Raw genomic sequence first — 19,137 nt, 5'->3', positions numbered from 1 at the left:
ATCCTAGGTGCCAAAAACGAAAATAGCTCGTAGAATCAAGCATTTCAGTAATTATGTGAGGGCAACCTTATGTTTACCAGGATGTTTTGCAATACATTGGACCTTGACGTTGCATTAACAAAAAAATTGGCGTCAGAAATGTCTTCTCTCTTCTTTATTAGTGCTTGGCACGATATTATAATAAAAACACAGAAAGAAAGAAAACTCGTAAATGCCGTCAGAGACAACTTGAAACTGGGTTCATATTGTGCATAAGTTCTTCCTGGCACTGGGGGAGTTCATTTTTGGCTACTTAAAACGCGTGGTAAACACAAAACACTGGTGGAATAGTAGTGGGAATCAGCAGTATTGAGTGTTAATGAGTACGTAAATTAGGGAACCATGGTGGCATGAAGGGGCGATAAGTTTGAACACATTACGCATCAGATACTTATTCCTAAATGCAGCAAAGATAAGCATAATTTTATTCTCGCCTAATACAACGTGTGTGTAAAAATTATGCTTGAGAAATTTACTTTCAAATGTTTCACGTTTACTTAGTGCAATATAATACAACTTTATTTTACCAAAGCACCAAATAAAAATAAGTTAGGTTAATAAGTTAGCATTGTCACATGGCAACATGGTCAATACGGTTGGCACAATGTTCCTTGAATTAGCACTGAAGAACAAAAAATTGCAGAAGTATATTTGCTGTACATCATATTCAAATACGTAACTTACCCTTTCTGCAAGTTTTCTGACATTGCTGCAACGTAGGGAATTTATTTCCGAAGTAAGAACAGTCGTACGCCTTGAAGCACGAATTCTGGTTGGGATTGTAAATGAATACTTCGTGCACCTCACGAAAACAGCCAATGCTTGCCATTGGGAAATCACAAACTCCCACTGAAAAGCAAATTTGGTAACGTTATCGAGCACCTTCAAACCCTTAGTGAGCCTAATTTGTGTAATTTGTATAGCGCTATGTGTAAAACCACAATTTTATGGAAGGAACTGCGTTGCATGGCCTCTCAAAAACAGTTATATTCATTCTAATTGCTTAAAAAGAAGCTTTGCGGGCGAAATCATATTCTAGGTTTCTTTCATGTTGCTGTCTTCTTAATTTACTAAAACACTACTGCATGTTTCTTCTGTGCAAGCAGATCTGCCCACCTACACAAGTGACTATAATCCTGCTATGAGGGTTTTCATTAGTGTACAGTGTACACTAATGAAAACCCCCATAGCAGGATTATAGTCACTTGTGTAGGTGGTGTAGGTGATGTAGGTGGTGTAGGTGGTGTAGGTGGTGTAGGTGTAGGTGATAGTGTACACTGTACACTATCACATCGCTTTGCATCGTTTCCGCGAACGATTAAGGCATTGGAACAGTTTACCGGCGTCTGTTTTGCAGTCGACTAGCATTGAAGGCTTTGAGGAATGGGTAAAAACCTTTTATGAAATTAAATCTTAGTGGCGTCGTGCAAACGTTGTCACACTGTTATAGAATACATACTGTAGTCTTTCTTTTATACTGCTTGCGATATCACTGTCACATTGCTACAAACACGTATTTATTAGCGAAAGTATTGTATGTGCATCTGCTTACTTGTTTTGGTGGTTATTGCATTGTATTTCAAACATTCATTGCTTCATGTCCTATTTACGCTTGTAAGGTGATGCCATTTTTTGCGTTATGTGCAAACTGGCTGTACCCAGCCTGTTGCTGCCAATACGGCCAACAGTATTTGAAAAAGAAAATATTTATGCTTTCGAAACGGCGACATGTATGTCAACACAAGAAATACCCGAAAATTTATAATGTGTATGAAAGAGAAAGCTATATTAAATGTGGCACAAAATACTATCAGCGTGGCCTAACGTTTTGTGACGAAAATATTTAGCACACAAATTAGTATAATACTTAGTGCACCACGTCTTGTACAATAAGGAGCCCTTCCCAAAAAAGCAAAAAAAAACTTTTGAACCAATGAAATAACCCAAGCCTTTCCAGGCATCAACTCAGCACCCGCTCTAACACACATCATCAACGCAAGAAGGCGAATTGCATGTTATTGTTATTGTTATGGGTGCATTCAATTACTCTAACCTGAAGCATTATATTTTATATATATTACGGACTAAACAGTGCAGCCTGTATTGGAAAATATGTATGTAAGTAATTTTATTAAACAGACCTAAGTATAGTCACTGTGAACTCCTCATGCAGATAGAGCAAGGTATCTTCCATGACACCTTTGCCCGAAATGGCAAAACGCACACTAAAAAAAATGTGAACAGTAATGAGAAGCTTGTTTTTTAGGGTTGCATGTGAAATAACTGGAAACGATTGCCCAAAACAGGTGTTAAATTACACTGACGCCGAAATTTGCAAGAAAGATGTCATGTACAATATTCAAAGAAGCACTGTTAAATTAACCTCAAATAACCGACAAGCTGTCGCGCTCTTTTCCGTGATCAAACACACCTAGCGATACACATTTTGAAACACAAACATTGATGGCACTTGTTGAAGTTTTCTCCTACACTTTTGATGATGAAGGCAGTAATTCTTGATGGATACCGCGGAATAAATTATATCTGTGCGAAGGTGGAACTATCCATTCATTTTTAGTCTTTCTTGTAGGGAGCAAGCAACACACTGCGGTATCCGTTAGAATATTCGCATTTGTGGGCACAACAGCCTCCAGTTAATATTGTTACAGGAGTTATAATCAATAGTAGCTCGGTTGGTACTCGTAAAGCTACACAGCACAAGAACACAGGCGCTTCCACCTAGCTCGATCTTTAAGTAACACTTTCATCGTTATCGTCTTGATCGCTCAACTGTGACAAAACCCTCCAGAGATGAAGCATCGTCCCGGTGCTTGCAATTGTTTGGACGGCGTATCGCAGGAAACATTCCCAATGTTGCTTGGTGGTGCGGCAGTCAATGACTTGGGCGTCAGCGGAGAGTTACCAATATTAAGTTACCGATGTTATTTGGCACAGGACTCAATAGGGCTTAACATACACTGACGGAAGCTTATCGCAAAGGCCAGCGTGAGGAGATGAGAGGCGGAGCAGGGCGAGAGAGCCCGGAGGGAAGTAGGCATCTCTGCGTCGACGATCATAAAGGGACTTTTTTGGCCTGCAATGAAGAGAGCCGATCGCGGGCTACCGTGCGTGCGATGGCCGCACGGGTGATGGCGTCATAAGCATTAGAAGTGTTTGACGCTGAATCACACATAATCCTGGTGTCGAAGGTCAAAAGGTGCGTCACGTCCAAACAGAAGACAAAAGGGTGAGTAGCCGGCCATTTCAGGATCGGATGAATTGTCGGCAAAGGTGACAAACGGCACAGCAGTGTCCCAATCACGGGGATTGTCGGAAACATGCATGGAGAGCATGTCGGTCTGTGTACGGTTGATGCGTTCGGTAAGGTAACTAGTCTAGGGATGATGCAAAGTGGCAAACTTGTGATGATTAGCACACGAGCGTAGAAGGTCGTCAAACACGCGACACAAAAAGCAGCGACCGTGGTCTGTGAGTAGCTGACGAGGCGCACCATGCTTAAGGATGATGTCGTAGAGGACGAAATCAGCGACATCACTCACGCAGCTTGTCGGAATTGCTCCAGTGATCACGTATCATGTGACATATTCCATAGCGACTCCGATGCATTGGTTTCCAGCAGTCAGGGGGAGGGGGAGGACCTATCAAGTTCATCCCCACGCGATAAAACGGCTCGGCAAGGGACTTCAATTACCTGGAGGCGTCCAGCCGGGGTTGTCGTAGTGTTCTTCCGACGCTGGCACAGGTCGCAAATTCTAACATACCAGCGAACAGAACGATACAGATCTCGTCGGAATAAACGTCGTCGTACGTGGTCATAGGTTCTGGAGATGCCTAAATATCCGCATGTTGGAGCATCATGAAGTTGTGTGATGACATCTCTGCGCAGTAGATCTGGAACAGCGAGAAGTACCGCACGATCTGGTACATGTTGCGCCGGTACATAACATTGTTTTCAAGCAAGAACATACTGTTTTAAGGGTCGGGTTTGTGGCAACGAAGATGGTCAGTGAGGGAGATAAACGATGGATCATGGCACTGTTCGTTGGCCAGATGAAAAATTTACAAAAGAACTCCTCTGGGAGTTGTCTAAGTCTGCGTAAGCTTTGTGCCACTTGGTCATCTATTGCCATGCAACCCGGTGCCATTATCAATGGTATGAAACTTTATCCAACCAGTATAAACCCTTATCAACTCTCATCGGTCGTTATCAACCTTATCGAGCATGATCGGACTCTTATCAACTCTTAGCGGTCGTTATCAACCTGTATGTCCAGCGAAGCTGTTGCAAAACTACTCCTACAATTGCTGAGGGTGGCACGGAATGCTTTATCGGTGGTTCAGATGCTTGTTTTCAGCTTGTTCTTTATTTAAGCGTATACTGTTTTTTGTGTTCTAGTGGTGATTTCAATGACTGTATGCCTCACTTTCCTAAGCGCTTGTAGCCTCTGTCTTACGTGGGTATGAGCAATTGCATCCTTACTTGCTTACTGGGGTACGAGCCATTGTTTAGGGGGCTATGAGCCACTGCATTCTTTTTACGTTACGGACAGGATTCTCGTTGGGTAGACAAGATTCTCGTTTGGTAAGTTCGTGATGGCAGATGCAGACGCCAGTTTACCGTCCGGTTGAACTCGGTGGGTCAACTTGGTGGCGGGATAGGCAAGCAGCGTTTTTGTAGAACTTTCCATATCAGTAGATTACAGAGAACGGGTACTCCTGTAGTCGTAATGCCCAATGGCCAAGCTGTCCCGTAGGATCTTTAAGGCGTGGCAGCCAGGAGAGCGCATGATGATCTGTAACAACTGTGAAAGGGCGACCGTATAGATACGGGAGGCACTGCCACTCAGCCATCAAATATTTCTGTTCCGATGTAGAAAGAAGGCGGCTGGCGTACGCTATGACACGACTTTAGCCACTCTATTTGAGGGGATTGCAGCTATGCCATGGCCACTTGCATCGGTGCGAAGCTCTGCTCTTTCGGCTGGGACAAACTGAGCCAATACTGGTGGGAATGTGATGGCAGATATCACCTTTGGAAAGTCATTCGCTTGTTACAGACCCAAGAAAATGCAACATTCTTCCTTAGGAGGTCAGTGAGTATCCGTACTATGCCGGCAAAGTTGATGACAGGGCGCCAGAAATATGATCACAGCCCAAGAAAACTGCGGGCCTCTTGAGAAGAACGTGACACCGGGAACTCGCGGACAGCACGAACTTTTTCGAGGTCTGGTTGGTAAACGGTAGCGTCGACAAGGTTGCCAAGAATTTTGATCTGATGATAAGGGAAACTGCACTTGGAAGAGCCGAGCTGGAGACCAACGCGGCGAAGAGCATCAAGAATCGCTGACAGACGAGGGAAGTGGCTTACAAACGTGCATGAGAAAAAAATCTCCTCGTCCAGATAGCAAAGGCAGGTATACCATTCAAAACTACGTAGAAGCGAGTCCATCATGCACTAGAAAGTTGCAGCAGCTTTACACAACCCGAAAGGTATGACCTTAAATTGGCAGATGCCGTCAGGGGTGATAAATGCGGTATTCTAGCGGTCGTTGTCATCGACAGAAATTTGCCAGTATCCCTACCGGAGGTCGAGCGATGAGGCGCCATGGAGGCTTTAAAGCGCACCATCAATTCGTGGAAGAGAATAAATGTGTTTATTAGTGATCCGACTCGTCAAATTACACATCACAAGAACAAAGGCTACCGCCTAGCTTGTTTTCACTCATGCCTTCATTTTCTTCGTCTTTATCGCTCAACCGTGACAGTATTAGGACGTTTACAAATAGGGAGAGATTGTAAACATTTTTTAGAAGTATAGTCTCAAATGAAAGAAACACAGGACTTAGTGATAATTATTTTTCTGAGGCCTATGCCTGTAATGAATTAGAACCCTTCTCACATTGACTGTCGAATGCGATAACTAATAAACCAATGTAGAGACACAACGAATGGATTAACACACATTTATTTGAAATTTGCGTCATCATTCTGGCACTTCAGTTAACTGGGCAATATGCAACATACAATTTATCCGGTATCGGCCGACTGTGCTACGACAATTGCTTGCCAACCAAGGTCAACCATGAGCATTAAGGCATGCCAACGACTACAGATGATTATTCTCAAACGATGATAATGGTGTAATGTCGAATGTGTATTGACGATGACGTGAAAACAATGGGATGACCGCGAGTGTGTGAAAATGATGGCGTGACGGCTACTGTATCACGAAGACTGTAGGGCGACGATGCCTTGATGGCGATCGTACGACAATCGGTTGCCGTCTGAATAACACGAATGGAATGGCCCCGGCGAGACGACAATGACCGAATGACGATGACGCATTGACAACGAATGCATGACAATGGCACCATAAATAACGATTTAATAACGACAGGATAATAGCAATGTAAGGTCGAACGAAGAAGTACGTCAATGAAATGACGGAGGTGGCATGACGACGACGGTATTGCAACTATCGCATGACATTTTTGAGTGATGACGATGGTAATGCCACAGCGTAATGACGTCGGCACGATGACAATGACACGACAAATGAATGATAACGACGGCATGATCAGTGTCGGAGGAGAAAGCTGAAGTAGTGACGATGCATTGACCGTTATGGCATGACAGATAGAAGCTCATAAATAGTATCCCAGAATACTACACAACTTGGCTCACTGGGTAATCGTATGGGTATAAATCGACAGATACATAGAAAATAAATGGACAGATAAACTCAAAGTGGCTAAAACGGGCAAATAGTATTATTAGCGTTAAAACCCAATATTCTATCTGGAAGAGTGTGTGCAGAAAGTCATTGGAAGTGAGAAGGCCGTAGATTCATGGAATTCTATCAGTCGCTTGTTCATTTCTTTATGGTGGCAAAGCTGTCCGAGTCCTCACGGCCTTTTATGACTGTGGGTGGATGCTACGTTCTTGCTGAATAGATCGTACTTAGTAAAACACTGAACTACGTATCTGATGGGAGGATAGAACCTCGGTTTCCTGGCCCAGCAGCTCGATGCTCTAACCATTAGGACACAATCGCAGGTAAAAGTCTATCGTGCCAACGCCAACAAGCTCTTTGAGATTATCAACCTGTGCGTCACATGGTGCAGCATGGATGTTCCAGAGCACATGTGCACGTGTCATGTTTCTTTGCGCCAAAGAAGCCGGAATGAAATGGGCAAATTATCAGACCTTGAAGAACCGCTTTACAAAAGATTCGCTTCACGTAGATCCTATGATGTGCGTAGCTACCGCATATGTTTTCCCTTTCAGCGGATGACTAGGCATTTTAAGTATGCTTCGCGTAATATAGATTATCATTATTTGTAGATCACCAATCTGAGAAGCATAATTTTATCCTCTTGCATGGGTTAGTGAAGTTTTGTAATTGGTAGCGACGAATTGTACCGACATTGACTTGCTTGCCAACAAATCTATATTGACAACTTTTGTAACCTCACTGGAGCGTTCTTTTTGTCATTCGCGGTCATAAAACAAGGGTGAAAGCTCTCACCGGATCGACAAATTCCATCGCAGGCTACCTTGCTCCTAAAGGGAGCCCTTCTACTGCAGCTTGGAAGGCAGGTTCTTGTTCTTTTATTGAAGAACCACTTTTGACCACATTTATAGGTTGGCAATGTGGCAATAACCTTGCATCGCCTGTCTAAAGTAAAGAGATGGTGATACACAAGGTAAGCAACAAATAATTGCAAGATGCTCACACAAATGATATGATGTAGGCCCAGCCTGGCAAAGCCTACTCTTTTTTTTTCTTTCAAGTATTCAATCATATGAGGGCCAATATTTGATCAAATCTAGTAATTTTCTGACGGCATCAGACGTTTTCTTCCCTCCATACCTGCCTGTTTTTTATTGTTGCTATAACAAATTAAGAAGTGCTAGATATTAACATAAAAAGAACCACGGAGTCCTACGGTGAAAGCGGAATGACAGTGCACAATTATAGAAAATGTCGCACTAAATCAACCAGACGATGTCGATCATTTAGGAAGAATATAAGAGAGCAGCATGATACCATTACAAAAATATACTTATCAATAAGCATTATCAATGGTCAAAGTCCTGACAAAGCAGGCTACAAAGTTCCTGAATCAATATAATAAAACTACATTATTTAAATAACTTGAAGAACGAGTAAACGATAAAACAAGCATGCATACTTAAAATATTACAAGTAGGTTTTAAATATTTCTTGACAACTGCACAATGTTGTGCATAATGGACACGGACACAAAAAATAACAATGGGACACACAAGGCGCTTGCGTTTTGGGCCTTCTGTGTCCCATCGTTCTTTCTTGTGTCCCTGTCCTTTGTGCGCAACATTGTACATACTCATGGCATATCAACCGGACCAAGTAGCTACCTTATTGAACTGCACAATCTCTATTGTGTATATTGACACAAATACTCTTATAATTTCCAATATTTATAGAATACAGTTGCATAGCACCCAGTAGCCATATTCCGTCCAGGAGTGGAACACTAACCAAAAGTTAGAGTGGATGGTGTGAGTTTAACTTCAGTATATAGATGGGAAAAAATGTTTGTGCATTTTTTTTCAATCACTGAGCAAATATAGATATAGTTGCTGTTAAGGTTTTGCGAGCTCATTGGTTTATTTTGTTATTGTAATGAGCTTCTTCCTATACATTGAATATGTGGCGTGGGAAATTTCTATACGGCTATCACTACAAATTTTCAGGCAAATCTACTTCTTAATAAGAAGCGCTGCAAATGTTTCTCACAAAGCCTGCTCTTCTTTCTGGAGTTTTACGTGCTAAAACCAGTTCTTATTATGAGGCACGACGTAGTGGAGGGCTCCGGATTAATTTTAACTACCTGGGGTTCTTTATCGTGCTCAAAGCCTGCTAGCCATAGGAGCCATAGAGGCATGGCGCAGGAAAGTGCCTATTTTCGCTGAAACTCTTTCTTACCGATTAGCGCACGTTACTTTTCAGCAGTGCAACGATTCTTTCTCTAAGTCTAGATAGCTCTGCATGTAAGCCTTTTTCTCCCTTTGTTCGCAACTCATGCACCTGGCCGTGCACCGGCGCAAGCAGTTGCGTTAAACCACTGCGCCATGTGCTCTTCGAAAGTCGTGAGCATCGCACCATTACTTAGTACACGTGGGTAGTTCAGAGTGAAAACAGAGACCACGCAGCCGTTCGCCTATCTTTAGGTGTTATAACTTCCGAACACACACACACACACAAACGCAGATGTATATATATATATATATATATATATATATATATATATAGAGAGAGAGAGAGAGAGAGAGACATACAGTAACAGTACCCGCCTTCCTATGGTATGTTGTGTGCAACCGCTTGAGCTCCATTCATATAGTGCACAGGTACGCATGTACACATGCTGACAAGCAATCCAGAAATCGTGTGGGTTCAGACAAACATATCAATGTTTGTCTTACTTTTTGTTTCCATCGTTGCCCGCTATTTACGCACGCTTGGTGCCATTGTTTAACATTCAGGCAGTCCCCGTCATTTCACTACAACGAAAGCCGTTTCTTTTATTGTTATGCTTCGTGTTTCTTGTTTCTGTATACCTTTAATTCCACTGGTTGCAGAGACAATGATCAGTTCTGTGAGAGAATTTCTGAAACCACTAAAGCTTGTCGCTTCGGCAGGTCATGTCTTAATCACGTCGCTGTCACTTTCAAGCAATGCGAATATGTGACTACGTGAGAAAAGCAGAATCAAAATGAAAGAGTAATAGATTCATGTTGGAAATTTAGCGATAGAAAAGACGGACACCAAGTAAGTACACAGCACCAGCGCTTTTCCTTTCCGGTTCTATCACTGTCTTCGTCTTTTGCAGTGATAAAATTTTAACATGAATCAATACCAACTTGCTCAGTTCACTCTCCTTAGTAATAGATTGGTGTTCATATATTTGCTGAATCTATGGTTTCAACTGACGAGGGAGTTTTTAAGTGAATTATGTATCTGGACAGGCCATGTAGTGAGTAGGTTTTATAACCGGTAGCGTATTAAGTGAGAGATTGGGTGCCAAGACACGCCCAGCGCAGTTGAGAACACGTATAGAATTCGTTCGTGTTTTGAAATCTGGAAATTCAGGCGCATAACATGCATGGGTAAGCAGGTGCAAGACCGCGGGAACTGCAGATCGTTGGGACATCCTTTCGTCCCTACATAAATAGGCAGCTGCTAGTTCTTCCGTTTATATTGGTGGACTTCTTTACACTATAAGCGAGTAATTAGATGTCAGTACATGCCGCGGTGCTCCTTTTGCCCTGTTCATGTTTTCTGCTGTTTGAACCTTACAGTGGGTGCACGTTAAGAAACACTTCGCGGTCAAATTAATCAGGAGTCCCCCCGTACGACTTGCCTCGTAATTACATCTTGGCTGCTGCACGTAAAGCCCCAGAATATAATTTTAAATCTTAAATTACACTCGCATATGAATGCTTTCGAGTGTTGTTCAGTTCGCATTTGTGAAACGTTTCGAATGGAGTGGTGAATAGGAAACAGTAGCGCAATTTTTAGCCGTTAAACGGAGGACCACACTAATTTTACTGTTTTTACAGCGAAGCTGTTAAGGGCTCAGTCTTCGATGGTCGCGTCCGGATGTAGAAAAAAAACTTTCATTGGTCATATGCTGTATGTGTGAGTGAAAGCGCTCAAGGGACGCGCGCTTTCACGGGGAGTGAACGCACGGCGGAGAGCAAACGCGACTCCGTGCGTCGCGCTAAATGCCGTTGGGGGACGGGAGGGAAGCAGGCGAGGCGACGTTTAGCTGCAGTACCAAATGCGTATCTTGCGACGTGGCGTAAGAGGAACTGGCGACTTAATCTCCCACGCGAAAGGAGGACAGCGGCAAGGCAGCGTGGCAGGGAGGGGTTGCGGCTTCTGCTCTGCGAGCAACTTGTACTTTGCCGCGGCGCCCGGTGGTCGCGCGTACCGTATCTTGAAGCCTATCTGCAACAGGGCTCCTACTTTCTATGCGCTGTGCTTTCGCCGCTCAGTTTCCGTGGAATGATAGACCGCATGAACCTTCGCTCGCTGCTGCTAGCGCACTTGCGCACACCAGCGTTTGGACAGTGGTTGTGTGCGGTGACACAAATAACGCGCAGAACTGTTGTCGACGGCGAAAGCGTTTTGCCCGCGTTCGTACCAAACGCGAGCGGCGTTTGGTGACGTGCCAACCATGCCGAAGAAGAAGAACGTGCCAACTTGTAACGTACACCCTAAGCGGTGTACCGTAGGACCATAAGGACATGGTCTCTGTGGGCACTAAATAAATGAAAACCACCGGATCAAACATATTTCTCCATTCTTTGTTAGATAAAATAACCGAAAACACCACCACATCTTAATAGTCCTAATTGGAAATACATTAGTACAGCTTCGTTGGTCTGCCATCTCCACCGCAGTGGAAGGGCTGCCACTTTTTTTCAATGAGCACTAGTGTATTTGTTTCCCATCGCCGGGAGTAAGAATGGTCAAACTTGAACTGACTTTATTTCCGGTAGCTTTAGATAAAAAAGGAACAAAAAAACTCTTGTCCAGCTGATAAAATATATGCGCCATAAGTGGCTCATGACTGTTCATGACAGCCAGAACCGGACTGCCCCTCTTAACTGCACTGTCAGTTGCAATGCGGCCGCACACCAGGATAAATGTCCAGTTGCTCCATTCGCTGCACGTTGAGAACACCTTCAATTGAGGCGAGCAAACATAATTGTTTCGTGTTTCTTTTTTTCTAATTTTGCAGGCGTTATTCTGTACACAGAGAGCACAACTGTATACCAGGCTAGAAATTCCAATTTGCTCGTTTAGATGCTTCATGTAATTTTGTACAATACTTTTTCATTAGACGTTTTGCTGCACAGTTATTACTCGCGAAGTCGGGTAGTTAAGCTAACTAACTATGCAATCAAGCGTAATTAACATTTAGTGCAACTTTCTCTACACCATATACAACAACAAGGATTTAGGCATATTCTCTTCTAGTGCTTCAGTTGTTTTTCGGACTCGGATAAGTTCAGCTGCGACCAATACAAGCCCTGACACACGCTCTATCTTTCGGGTGGTTCGCATGCAGGGTGATATTGAAAAAATATTACGCGTATTCAGAGTGAATTTACCAGCTTGACATGTTCATCTTGAGGTGATACCTTCCAAAATTTAACCTTTTCTTTAGGCGTCCGGTAAAATAGCGCAAAAAAGAAAATTGTTTCTGGCCTACTGGACGTTTAATTTCTCCTTTCTTGATATGATTACAAAAGCCGCCGTATAGCGTTTGCAGCTTGGAAATAATTTTGGGCACCTGGTGCTTATTAAGGTGCATTCAATGCCTACTAATGGGGACACTTTGGAAGTGAAGCTCCACCAGATTACGTCCGCTGCAGTTTTGAATTAAACCCACGGGCTTCTTGGTTCGGCGCCTTTCCAGGCTTGGCTGCATCTTCAACTACCTATTCAATAAGCCTTGCTTACGGACCAGGTATGAGCTTTCGGCGGTCCCTAAACTTAGTTTTCCAAAACAATGTCCTTCTTAATACTTATCGGTGAGTAAGTTCACAATACACCCATAACTAAGCGAGTAAGGCAACAAACTATTGAATATAATAAACTAAGCCACTGTGTTTGTCAAGGCCTATCGTCTGGGGTGTACTGCGCTAACAATAATTATTGACCTCAATTTTAACTAGATAACAAATTCGATAGGGTTTTTTTAATGGTAAAAAGGTTTATAAGTAAATAACATTTTTTCACCTTATCTCAGTTCGTAATTTGTGCCTAATAAGTTTTACAAATGATATTAATTTGATTCAAGCATTATCTAACTTGATCCAATTGGGATGAATTCAGGTTAAACATCCCAATCTCTCAGAAGCTGTATTCTTTATATATTGTAGGAAATGCAGCTTACCAGGCGTAGGTCGTTTAGGGCTTGCTTGTATTTTAACAGCTGTTAAGTTCAGTTGTAGAGCACCTTGCTGTAGAAATGACACATTGAAATTGCAGGGTGGGCTGCAGGCTTGTTGACTGCTCCCTGTCGCGTATGTAACGTCTTGCTGTTCTGCACCAGGAGACAAAAAGTATATTGAACGGTAAAGTTCATATGACTAAAGGTACTTCCTGAGGGCCCGGTTTGTGCACGAGTTGAGTTTTTATTGGGGGCGAGAAATAAGTAGAGGTTAGAGGCGCTCTTCTCGAATGACTGAATGTAGGACTTGTGATCCCGCTTACACAGGTGACTACAATGAGACCGCAAGAGGGAGAATTCTCTGTCTATTTGTTAAGTTTGTGACTATTTAGCTTTCCTGCAATTTATGGCAAGTTGGTTCACGTGAACGGATCTGTCGCGTCTTTTACGCCAGACAAACCTAAATTGGCCATACCAACTATAGGAGGATATTTAGCTTTAAACGATGAAAGAAAATTAAGCACCCGCTTATAGGAAATAAACTCTTGTGAAAGCTATCTGTGTAACCCACTCAAGCCAGGCTTTAGAACATAGTTTAGAGTAGAATCAACCTTACTGGGGCAAGTATTGGGCCGAAGTAAAAGACCGATATACCTGACTACAGTACACTGTATGCTAAACATGATATCTGCCTTTGTATTAGGAGCGGCCCCAGAAATGGAGCTGATGAGTCGGTGAGAAAATGAGATATTGTATTGAATTCTTAGAAAGGTTCACAATCCGCTATTTCATGATTACTGCCACAGTGCCAGGCGTAAACTCACCAGTTGGTATTTGCTGCATTTGCTGCAAAATGGCCGGATTTCTCGACTGCGGAAGAAGTACCTGATCGGTGAGAGATGCGTTGGCATTGTTTGTCTGGCCAGAGACTGGGGTGCTGCTCATCTCCAGAATCGTCGATCCGCGCGCTGCAGCAGTATAGAAATAAACATGATCGTTGCAGACAGCTATGAGTCGATGTTGCAATTGTGAAGGCACCTGCTGAATTAACAGCTAGAACTTTTTCCCCTTATTTGCGACAAATATTTATAAACGTGCAGTATCCCTACCGAATGACATCTCATAATTTTGTCTCCGCTTTGAAATTTCGAAATTCTTCAAAAGTGTACAAATTACGGCCAATGCCTCTTACTTCCATGTAAACTCCCGAACGCGCAGTCCACAAACACAAAACCGCATATCTCAAGCAAGAATGCAGTCTGTCCCCTATCGAGTATTCTGCCTCCCCCCCCCACCCAATAGTCACACAGCTAATATAATTTACTCGGAATTTACATAAGCAGATTCATTAGACTTGGAAAGCATTTTATTGTGTGCCACAAAAAAACAGACATCAAATAGACGTCTGTTTGACAAACAAACAGAACAAACAGATTGACGTCGAAGACGTCAATCCACATTGGGAGCCCATGTAACAGTCGATTCAATTGAAGATTACCAGCCGCTCGCAGTTTACTGATATCAATAATGAAGCCTCCAATTTAGTGGCCGTGACATTCGGTGTGCCCCAGCGCAGTGTCTTGAGCCCCGTTTTATTCATCAGACACTGAGATGACCAGTTTTACCTCGTTTCATGCATAAATTCGTCCTGAAAACCAACGATAAATCACTACTTCGACTACTCTAAAGTGACTCGCGTTTCTAAAGTCACGCCTCTTTCTGGCAACATCGAACATATATTACTGGCTTATTGCATTTGATCACATTCACCAAAAAGCTAGTGACAGGGTGTAGAGGAAAGACGAAGCAGCTAATATCCGATGCCTTGAATAACGTCGAAATAACAGTTTGTAATACCTCACAAATGATTGTTCAACTCAAGAAGAAATGTAAGCACTGACCCACCTTCGTATTCATTAGTTACAAAGTATGTGGATTAGGCAGAAACCTGCATATAATTCTTGCGTGTCAATTCTTAGAAGCCATTGGTATTATAATGGGCCCGTTTTTTGTTTTTTTTTACTGAAGGAAAGCATGTACCCTAGGGACCGTCAATTACCCTTTCTTTCGCCAGCTACTATACCCTATGCAGAATAATTACACCAAAAATGTCTTACTGCCGTATGCGCAATTTACTAAATTTTTATTGCTCTCGTTCGTTTTAACTATAGAAAAGCAATAAAGACTGCGGGACTGACTGGGTGATGCAGTTTCAAGAGAAGTGCACCTCATGAGCTTTGTCTTCTCCGTATTTTTATAGCAGTGTCAGGATTACAAATGTTTGCCTGCATCTTACTCAAGTCGCGGTTATTGTTAAAGATACATCGACTGCTGCTGCTTCAACTTTGCATTGTACACAATTGTTGGATCGTTGTGAGCAAGATTGCGAAAAACGAAAACGTAGCGCTGACAACACTGACACATAGAGGCTGGTGTAAGTCTTTCGTTTTTTTTTTTTGGGGGGGGGAGGGGGGTTCCTGGCTCAAAATGTAATGAATATAATGAGGCATTTAACAGCTATATTGTATGAGCATGCATGTCTACGTTCGGAAGAAAGCAGGCGAAAAGTTCCACTGTGGCCAGAATACATGATACAAAGCGTCTTCAAATGACTTAAATAAACAAAAAGTATGTTTCATTCAGTCCTAGGTGTAGAGAACAGTTGCAAAAGGCAAATACTGACTATTATTGTACATTAGGCAAGCGCACACATTCAGTGAAAATGTATATTTAGAATATGTAGCATATGAAATCGCACCTAATTTGCTGTGTTATATTTGTTTCTTTTTTTCCTTTAAACGTTTTCGTTTTTCGGCCTGTGATCGACGAACGTACACTTTTTACACACCGTACAATGTAGGGATAATTGTTTGCCAAATAAAATCAGACATTCGCGGTAGCTTGTGTTGTGCTACAATACCCATGCAAGCAACGTCATTTAAACACTATAGATTTCACATGCTGATCGCTGTAGGAACGTGCACAAAAGGTAACAAAGCTTGATCACCATGTGCTGTTTGGGCCCCTGAAATTCCTGTTACAAGCGTCGACTGCGACGGCAAAGTGATTGCTTGACCTATGCCCACAGCTTGGTTCGAATTTGCTGCTGAACCGCCAATGTGGGCGCTGGTTGCTGCGGAGCCTCCAAATTGTTGCTGTCCTGCTGCTGTAAAGACAATGCTTTTTTAAAGCCAAAATTTCTTTGCTAGAAATGGGACAAGCAAGGTGATAGACACCCCTAATTTGCAGCAAGATTGTTATCGAGCTATATACCAAGCGATAACCTGATTATTAGAAGCATGCACTTGTTTTATATTTTTGTAGGATTGTAGATAAGTTCAAAGTATCTATTACGCGTAGCCCGCCCAGGAAAGTTGTAGTTTCGACTGCTATTTTGCGCATACACATTTGCGCCGTCCGACGGTAGACCTGGATGCTACAACAGTAAACATTGTCCAAGTGATGCTTGGACAAAGTTTAGACTTGAAGACCTGAAGCCACGAGTTTTTATTTGTCCAAACTAAGTTTTTACCAAGCTAGTAAATTCTGGCGCATGTAACAAGGGAAGACTGAAAGAAAGGAAGAAAGGAAGAAACAAAGAGTGCTGAGTTCAATTGATCGGCACGAAATGCACATATTTTAAAACATAAAAACACAAATCCAAACAATAGATTCTGAAAGCCTTATTAGGCAAGCGCTGAAAAGCCATATTATGTCTAGCAATGAGATGAACTGGGAGCTAACATGCTAATCTCTGAGCTTTAGCAAAGTAGCTCTAGAAGCTAGTTGTGCAATCGCTACGCTCTTTTGGCGTGCAAGATACTAGGTAACGTTCTTTGGTATCATCGTTTGTTATGCGCTACTCTCTTCACATGAAATCGACGCCATCTCGATGACCACGACTCAGTGGCAGTTTACTGCGAAAGATGCCCATGACGCACCTGACATACGTATACAGGGAGATAGCAAAGCAAGTCCGTAGTTTTACAGTGCATTCTTGCGATGCGATGAAGTTCTCTTTGTTCTTTGGTGGCGCATTTGCCTAAATATTTACGAGCGCTAAGCTCACATGCACGGGAAAGTTATACTGTCTATTCAGGCTTTTTTTTTTCTGCGTAGAGAGCTGGTACAGGACGTTTCTCGTAATAAATTAGCAACTTCTGGCTTGCCCTAAACTTCCAAATCACCTTGTGCATTATGTCGATCTGAAAAAAAAACTACACCTTTTTAATGTTCGCTGCATTATTTAATAATTTATAGACTTTCCTTTAGACCCGTAAATACGAGTCACGCAAAAAAAGGTCGCAGGAAACCACTAAAATTGAAGTCTGAATATGTTCTAAAAGCCAGTCATCACATATCCATGATGGGCGCCCATAAAGACGGGAGACCGTAAAGCACAGGTGTACTCAAGTTGACGTCGACAGATAGTTAAATAGGCTGGTTTTCGGACATCGGAAGGGAGATGTCCTAAGTTGCGACACAGGAACCCTAATAATTTGGAAGCGTTAGCGCATTGCTGGCTTCGTAGTTGACGTCATTCGAATAAAGCACGTTCTCGTTTGTTTTTTAAGCTTTGTTCATAATACGTAGGACAGGCAGCATATATTTACACCCCACTGAAGTATGCCATGAAATTGTGAGCTGAACTTTTGTAGCAGTTTTGCAGACATTGCAACTGTTGTCACTCAAGCTGTCCGATCATACAAAAGTGTAACCACTTCAGCTCATCTAACAGATACTGCTCACCAAACTGCAGTATGGTTTTTATTTTTTGTGGAGCTATTGATCTGTATTGGTCCCTTTTTTCAGTTTCCGTGTTCTTGTCAACTTCGGCAAAAATTGGGCAGCCAAACATACTAAACCTGCTTCCTGAATTGAAAATAAATTATTTTTCTATCCTAAATACCATAATTTATTTCAAATCAATTCAGCAGTTGTCTACAATGAGGAATGTTTTATGTTTTTTTAGATATTTGCATAGGAACATTGAAGTTCGTCCTCAGATAAACATTCCGCCTAATTTTATCTGCGAGGGGCAACGACTGCGCCGACAACCCAGCGGTTCATTTTAAGGCCGTGGCAATCGTCCGGACATACGATGCACCATCCCGGCCTTGGCTTCGTCGTGTTGTCTTGGTATAAACGGTGGCCTGCGCTTGATGCATTAAAATGCCTTTCAGGGGTTTTAAGATTGCCTTCAGAGACGCGCCATCTGGCTGCAAAATGACAGAGCAAAGTGGACGCATCGTCGGGCTCCATTCTACCAGCTTTGTAACTGTGCAACCCTGTGTACAATGGTCTAGCTAAGCCAACGGACGGTAGACTTGAAGCTTCAAACCCGGACGGCTGTACTGCCGTCTCATCTCGTCCGCCGTCGAGGTGCGAGTCCTCCGCCGGCGTTCCTTATCGCGCCAGCGTTGTATCGCCTTGTATCTGCCAGGGCTCGTTGCCTGCTGCGCCGCAACAGCTACTTCACGTGCTGCAACATGCTGTGTCGCCTCCGCGTATTGTTAGTACACCGTGCGAGCAGCTGTCGCCTTGCCGTCGCCTAAAGCTTCGCCTTCCGGCGAAACTCTCAGTACTTTTAATTCGAGACATTATACACTTACTCACACCACGATAAGGAGGTGGTATTTTGTCAGCCTCAAAACGACCAGTTTAGCTTCCCAGAGTGGCTAAAAAGCGCAAATACATAAAATATACGCCAACAAAATGTGGTAGCAAATTTTGACGTTTGCAAACTGCTCTCTTTCATTTTCTAGAAAAATAAACGTTTAGGATCTATTGGTTGCGAAAAACGGGCGTTCAGTGAGCCGTGCGAGACGTACGGGCCAGATATAAGCGTAAATACATGCTATATGTGTACCTAGTGTGCGAAAATATATTTAGACGCAATTTGTGGTCGCAGGGAGAGGTAGGGGCCCTGCACATTCTTATTCTCCAGGTCACGCTGGCGCGACAGTCTAGAAGGCAGCAGGGGCGATGCTACGCATAAAAACGCGTTGTCACGTGATAGGTGTGACGCCGTGCTATGTGTAGAGATAGTTTGCGCGGAAAGAAAAGTTGCGTGGTGGGGGAGAGCGAGTGTTACGCGCAGACCGCTGCGTAAAGCGGCGCAGCTAAT

The 19,137-nt window shown here is 43.0% G+C and overlaps 1 protein-coding gene across 3 annotated transcripts in view; it reads right to left on the bottom strand.

Moving 5' to 3' along the window:
* Positions 1-19,137, bottom strand: part of LOC119465298 (uncharacterized) — a 75,706-nt gene that overhangs the window by 13,422 nt on the left and 43,147 nt on the right. For all 3 annotated transcript variants that reach the window (XM_049655206.1, XM_037726093.2, XM_037726097.2), the window contains 5 exons: positions 16,018-16,176; positions 13,835-13,978; positions 13,014-13,163; positions 7,589-7,738; positions 724-888 (listed from right to left, as the gene is read on the bottom strand). In XM_049655206.1, the coding sequence (XP_049511163.1) occupies positions 724-888; positions 7,589-7,738; positions 13,014-13,163; positions 13,835-13,978; positions 16,018-16,176 (768 nt within the window). The remainder of the gene's footprint in view (positions 1-723; positions 889-7,588; positions 7,739-13,013; positions 13,164-13,834; positions 13,979-16,017; positions 16,177-19,137) is intronic.

The sequence above is a fragment of the Dermacentor silvarum genome, chromosome 9 (genome assembly GCF_013339745.2).
Source record: "Dermacentor silvarum isolate Dsil-2018 chromosome 9, BIME_Dsil_1.4, whole genome shotgun sequence".
Lineage (NCBI taxonomy): Eukaryota > Metazoa > Arthropoda > Arachnida > Ixodida > Ixodidae > Dermacentor > Dermacentor silvarum.
The sequence above is the reverse complement of the archived record's forward strand: the minus strand, read 5'-3'. Positions and strand labels throughout refer to the sequence as shown.